This window comes from Letharia lupina (assembly GCF_014066315.1).
Source record: "Letharia lupina isolate WasteWater1 chromosome Unknown contig_22, whole genome shotgun sequence".
NCBI classification, from domain to species: Eukaryota; Fungi; Ascomycota; class Lecanoromycetes; order Lecanorales; family Parmeliaceae; genus Letharia; species Letharia lupina.
The window spans coordinates 1,002,237-1,011,762 of NW_023502991.1; the positions used below are offsets into that span (position 1 = coordinate 1,002,237).

General features: G+C 40.8%; 3 protein-coding genes across 3 annotated transcripts; 1 reads left to right on the plus strand and 2 right to left on the minus strand.

The window, feature by feature from the left end:
• Positions 1 to 809: 809 nt before the first annotated feature.
• HO133_005954 (uncharacterized protein) lies at positions 810 to 2,306 on the plus strand (the record flags this gene model as incomplete). The annotated part of the gene is made up of 6 exons (XM_037296857.1): positions 810 to 887; positions 940 to 1,242; positions 1,302 to 1,601; positions 1,664 to 1,732; positions 1,845 to 2,010; positions 2,227 to 2,306. 6 exons carry the CDS (start codon positions 810 to 812, stop codon positions 2,304 to 2,306), a joined length of 996 nt encoding a protein of 331 aa, XP_037148038.1.
• Positions 2,307 to 2,914: 608 nt separating this feature from the next.
• Positions 2,915 to 4,150, minus strand: HO133_005955 (uncharacterized protein; the record flags this gene model as incomplete). Its single annotated transcript, XM_037296858.1, has 4 exons — positions 2,915 to 3,566; positions 3,624 to 3,792; positions 3,846 to 3,889; positions 3,948 to 4,150. The coding sequence occupies 4 exons, from the start codon at positions 4,148 to 4,150 to the stop codon at positions 2,915 to 2,917; spliced, it is 1,068 nt and encodes a 355-aa protein (XP_037148039.1).
• A 2,912-nt stretch (positions 4,151 to 7,062) lies between these two features.
• HO133_005956 (uncharacterized protein) lies at positions 7,063 to 7,699 on the minus strand (the record flags this gene model as incomplete). Its single annotated transcript, XM_037296859.1, has 2 exons — positions 7,063 to 7,664; positions 7,690 to 7,699. 2 exons carry the CDS (start codon positions 7,697 to 7,699, stop codon positions 7,063 to 7,065), a joined length of 612 nt encoding a protein of 203 aa, XP_037148040.1.
• Positions 7,700 to 9,526: the final 1,827 nt, after the last annotated feature.

The window sequence follows — 9,526 nt, forward strand, 5'->3', positions numbered from 1 at the left end:
TGACTGTGTCGAGCGGATTGGCATGGCCACGATGGTAGAGAGGGCAAGTTACGGAGTACTCGGGTCCCTCCAGTAAATCCGTTCGGCTCGCGGGTGAGAGAAAAGCGAGGCTGCACACCCAAAATCTGCATTCTTCGATCAGCCACTACTACCACAACTTCCAACGACGACAGGTCCTATCAAGAGTCTATACGACTAACTCGCTGATTAAGAGACAATCGCAGAAAATAGTAACTTTAACCGCAATTATTTAATTTGTGAACGTGAGGTTCTTTGAAGTATGTACAGAGTAAGATATTGATAGAAATTATTCCAAATGATTCAGGTAAAGTAAGGTAGTAAGGTAGAGTACTCGTAAGGTGGTAAGATTAGCGAGAGCCGGTAAAGCCGATGAGGCCCGTCACCCGGTAAAGCCGCGTAGCAGACCAATTTCTGACCACATGCGGCAGAAAATGGTCAGAAAATGGTGGGAAAGAGTGGTCAGAAAATGGTGCGAGAAAGAGTGGTCAGAAAACAGTCAAAACAAAGAGTCGGGAAACTCCACGGAACTACTCTTGGAAAATGGTCCGAGGTCAGAAAACCATCCAAAAAAAAGGGTCAGAAAATGGTCTGAAACAAAGGTCAGCCGGGCCGAATATTCTTCCATTGCCTGCAAGCAGACTTTACTTGGATACAACTTTCGACAAATACACAAGCATATCCATTGAGCAGAAACTCTGCCTGTTTCTCTGCTGCGACATTCTCCCTGACCTTCATTCACATTCATACATACCACCACCCACCCCCACGATAAGAAAAACAAAGACAACATGCCTTCGGCATTCAGCCAGGCATTTCCTCCAGCGCCAACCTTCACTGAGAAGAATGTCGGCAGTCTCAAGGGCAAGGTAGGCATTGCTCCTGGCGTTCAAGCTAGAACGTCGTTAACCTCCCTCGCAGGTCATCATCGTCACTGGTTCAGCATCAGGAGTGGGATACGAGCTCGCCAAGCTACTCTATGGTCAAGGCGGCAACATCTACATCGCCGCCCGCTCATCGGAGAAGGTCGATCGCGCCATCGAGAGCATCAAGGCCAGTGTGCCTTCTAGCAAAGGCCATCTGGCGCCCTTGATCCTTGACCTGGCCGACTTTCCCACTATCAAGAACGCGGTCGACGGATTTCTCCAGAAAGAGAATCGCTTAGATGTCTTGGTTCATAATGCCGGCTTGATGACCCCGCCGGCTGGCAGCAAGAGCAAGCTAGTGAGTGCCCTTGCAATGTTTTCTGGCGAACTCGAGCGCTAACGTTTGGCACCGAACAGGGCTACGATCTCGAGATGGCGACCAACTGCATGGGCCCCTTCATCTTGAACCATCTCCTGGAGTCAATCTTGACCCGCACCGCGCACGCAGAGTCAATTCCCGACCACGTGCGAGTCGTCTGGGTTTCCTCAATGATAGCAGCTTTCGTGCCACCTGGTGGTATACAATTCGATGAGAAGAGCGGCAGTCCCAAGGTCCTGGCGAACACGATGCATAACTACATGCAGAGCAAGGTCGGTAACGTGTTCCTTGCGTCAGAGGCTGCGAAGCGCTTGGGTGGCGACGGTGTCATCAGCATGGTTGGTTGACCCTCTTTCCTCTCTGATCCTGTGTACGGACGCGATTGCTAAACTTGAGACAGAGCGTAAACCCAGGCCTAATGAAGACCGAGCTGCAGCGCCATATGCCCAGGGTGCAAAGCATCATCATGGTATGTCTTCTCCTCCAACCCAGGTTGTGCCAAACACCTATCATAGCTCAGATTTTTCTGCTTTCTGTCACACCTCTCCCGCACCTCTCCCACTAACTCATCTCCTCTTCAGGGCATCCTCTTCAAACCTCCCCTCTTCGGCGCCTACAGCGAGCTCTTCGCGGCCCTTTCGCCCCAAGTCAAGGCCGAGCACAACGGCGGCTTTGTTGTTCCCTGGGGCCGCTTCGGAGACATCCCCGACCACATCGAAGAGGGACTCAAGCCACGCGCGGAGGGAGGTACGGGGACAGCGGATCAATTTTGGAACTGGTGCGAGAGAGAGACAAAGCCTTATGTGTGAGGTGCGATGGAAGGGCAAGTAAGAGTAGGCGTGATTGCTATGGAGGAGCAGAAGCCCGATGTGCAAGGTTTGGCAGATGAGCGATTGCGAGTGTATACCTAAGGTCCTAAAGTAAGAGCTGAACTCGATACCGTCATACTTTACTTTAATTTAGTACTCAACAGCAAGCGCCTTGACGCCGCCGGCTTCTACTCCGTGACCCGTGTAAACCTGGTCCTGGTGCCCGAGCGTTAACTTAGCTCAATGGATGGTCCGCCCCAACCTTTGCGACCCTTACCACCACCACCACAGAGCACCACTGCAGCGTAGCAAGTCACAAATAGCATGCCTGAGTAGTCTCGTTGATTTACGCTCTAACAAATAGTGGCCTGTTGAATCGACTCGATCCATCCGCCTTGAAGCCTTTTCCTTTCCTCTCCAATCATAAACGCCCCCCCGCCCCCCCCCGCCCCAAATCCAATTCTTCCCCCCTTCCTCTGTCTTTGCAAAAGGCCAATGACCCGACGGTGTGAGAACAGACTCGTTTTAAAACCGCGACTTTTGCAATTGAGAAAAAAAATAAAGGTCTATGTATGGCACCTGGATTGCGATAATGAAACCTGCTCTGACTCTGGCATTATTCCTACGTCCCACGTCAGGGAGCGGGATCTCTTATCTTGGCAATAATGGTAGTAGATTGATTGTCTCGGCAGAACATGAAGATGTTGTTTACGATCTCACTTTGTGCTACAAATTTTCAGATCTGCTTCAGAAGAGGGACTGCGATATTTAGAGTGGCTTTTTTTTTGAGTAGATCGCTTTATCGTTGAGTTGTGCCGTGATGACAACAACGCGCCTAGCCTCTATTCCTGGCGCACAATCTTCATGTTAACAGCCGACTTTGACTCAAAGAGCATCTTGATGATGTTCGTCACCATCTGCGGCTGCACATCTTCGAGAATCAACGTGCTGCCATGCTTTTCCTGCTCCACTTCCACGCCCGTCATCGCATCGTCGTTCTTCCGCGCAGGCGAAGGCAACGGTGTCATATCCCATCGCGGTCCCAGATCAAGTGTCTGATCGTCCAACTGCAGAAGGTTGTCGTTTTGATTGAAGAAGGTGCCCGGGGTGCTGCTGAATAAGTCGTTGCCGTCTGGGGGATTAGGTAGGTTTGCAGGGAATTCATTCTCTGTAAAACGGAAAATTCCTGACGGGGCAGAGGGAGATACGTTCTGCGAAGAGAAGTAACACCCTGGTGTGGTGAGTGATAAGGCTGTGTGTGAGGGGAAATTAGATCCTGATGTGGTATGGGAAGGAGCCGAACGCGAGGGGATGTCGGAGCCGAAATCTACATCTTGATTACCTGCTTCGTTGTCATCTGAGAGGCTGTCTGTGAATTCGGAGCTTTCCATGTCGACCTCTAAAGGAGACGAGGCAGGCGCGGTACTATCATTAAAGGCCGTTTGAGGTGTAGAGAGATCAGATTGTTGACGTTTTCTGTTTATGGTGACAAATCTGTATTGTAGGTATGAATGTTAGATAACTTCAAGGATGTATGTCTTCTCGTCTGACCTGTTTTTCAACTCAGTGGCCGATCGTCTGGGGAATTCCTTTTCGCCTATGGTCTTCCAAACGCGTCCGTAAGACGCCACAGCTGCAAACAGCCGGTTGTCATCTTCGGACACCCACTCGCTATGATTGAGGGTTGGATCTAAAGAATGATTCCACCGCTTTGCACATTCTAAGTCGATTGTTGGTGAAAGTGCTTGATGTTCTATCCAGAGAAATACCTACGGTCTGCATTGCGAGTCTCTACGCTCTGAGCAACGTGTGTCCAGCTGTGTATTTAATCGTGAGCTATATCTACGTCATACCGTCTCATTCATGAGGACTTACCGATATCCAAATTTCTTGACAGCACTTTTCAATTTTTGATCTTCGGCATTGCTCCAGACGCCTTTCTTTATGTGCCCGGGTATTTTACTCCACCGCTTGCGGCAATCCTTGTTTGTTCGACCAGGAAGCTTTGCTGCTATGCGATTCCAATCGTTAAGGCTTCCCTGGCTCACTGCAAAGACCTCGCCATCAGTCCCTGACATCAAGAGAAGAACTCCCCGGCAATATACTTACTCTGAAATGCTGCTTCCTGTCGGAGTACCTGGTCCTCTTCTTCTGTCCACCATCTACGGACCCGAGATGTAGTAGAGCTCATCTGATCATCGTCCACCGTGAACAAACAGCTGAACACAGTTGAGATTGACCAGCCGGTCTGGGAAAGTCTACATTGCCAGACAGTAGTCTACATGCTACATTGTAGATGCAACGTTCTGGCCGGCCGGATGTGAAGCCGAGATAGAAGCCTTCTCGTAGTGGTAAGTAGGACCGATGGTACGGTCGATTTAAGGGGTGAAACATGGGGCGGTGAGGAAGAATCAGGGTGAACTCGCATGACGAAGAATTGCGAAGGATGTGATATCGTCCGACTATTGCTTATCTTTCTTGGGGATTGCTTTCCAATTGTCAGCCCGCTCCGTTGGCGTGGGCGTGTGCATGCGTGTATGTGTGTGCCTATGCGGGGGAGCGCCCCTCTAGCCATGTGGTCTAGATTTGGGACTCGGCCTTTCGGCTTTGTTTGGTCAAGTACAAAGTGCCTGAAATAAATGTGTAGATTTGAGGGAAGCGGTGTCTAATCTTGCTTGTATCAGATACATTCGCTGTTCTAGATCTCTATTGTCTATCGCAACCTTAAAGGGATAGCAGTAGCATTCGTCGAAAAGAACCGGATAACTGTAAGAGAGATGGGTCGCCTTCGTTCTCGCTATTATCGATTTAACGCTCGATCTGACGCGTTCTGTTGTTCGATATTTCGTTCGTTGAGTACGTAATCGAAACGACTATCGATGTTGTAATCATCGATCGTAGTCACGCTCACTGAGAGCTAAGGGCAGAGGGTTCGTAGCCAGGGACCATGTACAGGTGAATCCCGGAGCTGGCCTCGGTTGGCTAGTAGCACGAAAGGGAGGGCGGTGTGTCCGTCCGCGAAGTTCCCAATGAACTGATTTCACGGCATACCCAGCGATAGGAAGTAAGAGCTAGATGATGACATGCATGTAGGCATCATGGAGGGACGAAAGAGAGGGGACAGGCATAAAGTAGGGACGATGAGTGCAATGGTAACATCATGAGGGGCAATGCATGCATGTCAGCAACATTAGATGCACTCGAGTCCGGTGCTCCTAAAGGAGTGACCGGCACGAATCACGATGCACGGCTGAAATCGAATCTTTACGGGAGCGGCAATGTAAAGTCCTTTACCGGGTTACAGTTGAGCAGGGGTGAAAACAAGTTTAGTGGGGTGAAGCTAGCATATGCCGAATTTTCACCTCTAAAATTTTCATAGCATATGCTAAACGTATTCGTTTCATCTAAATAGTATTAGACTAAGTCGAATAAACTATAGCTACTTTACTAAGCTATTAAATATATTAAGTATATATTATTTAAATATATATTATAAGTTTATATTTATAAATTAAATTTATAGAAAATAATAGATAAGTTTTTAATAAGTAATATTTTAATTTCTTATCTTTAAATAATTATATAATTAAATTATATAGTTAAAAAAGCTTAATCTCGAAAGTATCTACGCTTAATAGTTAGATATCTCTATTTAAACTTAGATAAAGTATTATAAAGTTATCGTAGAGCTCTTATAGAGACTACTACTAATATTATATTATTAAATTTATTTTTATAGATAAAATCGATATTTATTAAGAGCTTTCTTAATCTTATAAAAGCTAAGTTTTACTAGAATTAGATTTTAAAGTAATACTTTTTATATTAAAAGAATTCATTTTATCGAAAGCTAGTTTATTAAATCTATTAGAACTAGTATAAATATAATATTAATATAAGTAAAATAGAATAAGAATAATAAGACTATCGAATTATATAAGTAAAAAGAAGATATAATATAATAGAAGATATCTTCGTTAAGACTCGCTAGACTATAGAACTAAGTAATATATTAAGAATACGCTTATAATACTATCTCTCTCTCTTAAATAGTTATAATCTCTATAGCTAATAGATTAAAAATATAGATTTATTACTTATCTTATATTTTTAAATAACTATAATCTCTATAAGTCTTAATTAAAGAAGCTTTATCGAGATATAGCGATAGTAATTTAAGTCTTAGCGATTTTCTAAAGAATATCGAATAATTTTAATTCGTAAAAATGCGATATTCGAGATATTATCGAGTTATATACTAGTTTTAACTATACTATATCTATTATACTCATATTATTCTTTAGAGATCTCGAAGATATAATAAAATCTTATCTACGTATTAGTAAGATTCTTTAAATTCTTCTTCTTATCTAATCTTCTTACTATAATCCTTCGATAAAATTAAAGAAATCTTAACGTATATCTTTATCTTTAATATCTTTTAGTAGTTTAATCTAGAAGCTATACTATAGATTTATTTTATATCTCTTATACTCTTATTATTAAATTTACTTTAAGAGAAATAGAGAAAGAATTAAATATGTTAAATGCTATTTAATAGTAGACTTTATTATATATATTATCGATATACTTAGAGAAGAGATCGAATCGTAATCGTTTTAGAATTATTTTCGTCGCTATTATAGTAAGCTTACTATATTGTTAAGGAATCATTATGGTTTGACTCATATATGTGTGTGGTGTAAAAGATGTTGATTATTCTATGTGGTCTGCAGGCACATATGTGTGCGGCGCCAAGCCTACGCTAGTGGCCCTATGAGTGTCCCTGAGGCATCTCATGACAATTGCCCACAAAAAACAGAGAAATGCCATGTCCTCATGGCAAGAAGTATGCATGCATGAATGTCGGAAAGGAGTGGAGATGCCGGGCCAATTAGTAGTGTGAATCCCACAATATCTCCTGCCGCAGTGATATCTTTCGAACAATGAAATGGCTGTCGAAACAAGACATTGGACGGTTTCAATTCGTTCAAATATGCATCGTCCGATAGGTGACCCTTGCCTGCAGAGGTCCAATTGGCTGTGATCGACGCAGTAGATCCTTCTCTTGTGTGCTCATTGCAGTGATGTACCACATCAGTGCAGTGGGGATGAGAGGCCAAATTGCAGTGTCGTTCTCCGCATCGATATCGTAGTGATTAGAATGCCGTGGGATCGTGGAGAGGTGAGCCGTGTTCTTGATGCTGAAGGCCTTGCTGCCGCTTGATTTCTCCGCCGTGTTCTCCGCAGTATTCTCCGCATTTGCCTGTTGTAGTTCCACCTCTTGTAGAGTATCAGACTGAGTGGCTTGCTGAGTGGCTGACTGAGTGGATGACTGAGTGGCTTGCTGAGTAGCTGACTGAGTGACTGGCTGTAGAGACCTTCTCGTATATTGCTGGCGAGTCTTCTGATTCCGGTGCTTCTTCTTCTGCTGTGTTGCACGTACGAATGGACACTCCGGTGATCGAGTAGCGTGGAAATCGAATGGATTGTCACTATCCCAGTCACAAGGATCAAGACCGCATAGTGAGCACACCGTTAGATCCGGGGATGGAAAAGTAGGGTCGAATTCTCGATGAAAGCCAGCACGGGCTACGGTAGAGGCACTTGGACACACGTGTGGCCATGACGTGAATGAGGCGAGTCTCTCAGCGTATGAATTCATGATATCGATATCGATAGGCCTATCAAAAGGATCGATGTGGGCGTGGGTTTTGGTCAAATGATACTCGATGACCAACGAGTGTATGTGAGGGCCGGCTTGGAGCGTCACACTATTAGGTGTTGATGTGGGCTTTGCGTAAACGTGTGGTGTAGACGTGGCTCGTAGAGACGTCTACTACATCGTAGGATCAAGTGGAATTAGATCTTAAGGTGTTGCTACCAATTGTTAAGGAATCATTATGGTTTGACTCATATATGTGTGTGGTGTAAAAGATGTTGATTATTCTATGTGGTCTGCAGGCACATATGTGTGCGGCGCCAAGCCTACGCTAGTGGCCCTATGAGTGTCCCTGAGGCATCTCATGACATATATTATCGATATACTTAGTAAAGAGATTATATATTTACTATCTTTATAGTAGACTTACTATATATAGAATTTATAATAATTTCTTTCTACTATTAATTCGCTAGTTCTAGTCGTATAAATAATCTCTATATCTTATTTATTTCTTACCTATAATCTTAATAAAGCCGTTTCGCTATTATATTATACTCTTTAAAATTAAGTTATTTATATAGTAGACTTATTTAGAAATACGATAACTTAATTTAATATCTTACTAAAGTCTCTATTAGCGTATTTCTTTAAATTCGTTTATTAATTCGAATAAAATATATATAATTATATTTCTCTTCGTCGAATATAGAAAAAAGTCTTATTATAATATTAAAATTAATATAGATATAATACTAGTATAAATGAGATAGAATAAGAATAATAAAGCTATCGAATTATATAAATAAAAAGAAGATATAATATAATAGAAGATATCTTTATTAAGACTCGCTAGACTATAGAGCTAAGTAGTATATTAAGAATACGCTCGTAATAAAATCTATTACTAGAAAATTCTATCTTTAAAAAAATTAATATTCTTTATTATTATTTCTCGATATCTTATTAATAATTAAACTTAGCTCGATAAAAAGAGAATTCTATTTATTAATTTTAATACTATATAGAGATTCTAGAAATTTAATATATTTAACTTTCTTTAATTTAATTTAATTTTTAATATAGAATTCGAAAGTAATAAGAAGAAAGATAAAGATCGAGATTAATAAGAAGATTAAGATCTTTATATAAGACTTATAAATAATAATAAAAAAAGACTAATAAATCTTCTTTCTTTATTTTAATAAAAATTAAAAATAAAGATTTTATTATTACGGCGAGAAAATTAGATTATTTAAAAAAAAAAACTTTTAAGAGAGATTTTTAAGACTTTTTAAGTGGGGGTTAAAATTCTTAGAAGTAGAGATATTTTTTAAATTTAAGTTAAGTTATTTTAACTTACTATATAAGAAAGTAATTTTTATTAATATAATAATAAACTTTATATATAAAGATAATAAATACTTCTATTAAAATATTTATAAATTTAAGATCGTAATTTTAGAAGAGAGAATAGATAAGAGACCTCTCTAAATAAGTAGTCTTCGAAAGAGAGATCGAGTTAATATTCTAAGATCGATTCTATTAAATATATAAATCTTAATTATAAAGAACGTTAGTAGATAGATCGTAAGTTTATTTAATTAATTTTAATAATCTAATAATAATTCTTATTAAGAACTTATTTATAAAGTTTGAAATTTTTTATTAAAAAAGCTTAAAATTAAAAGATAAGTAAAATTATTAATTTTATTAGAATAGATTTTCTAACTTTATCGATTATAAATAATTATATTCTATTTTTAAAAAAGATATAGAAAGAAATAAAAAG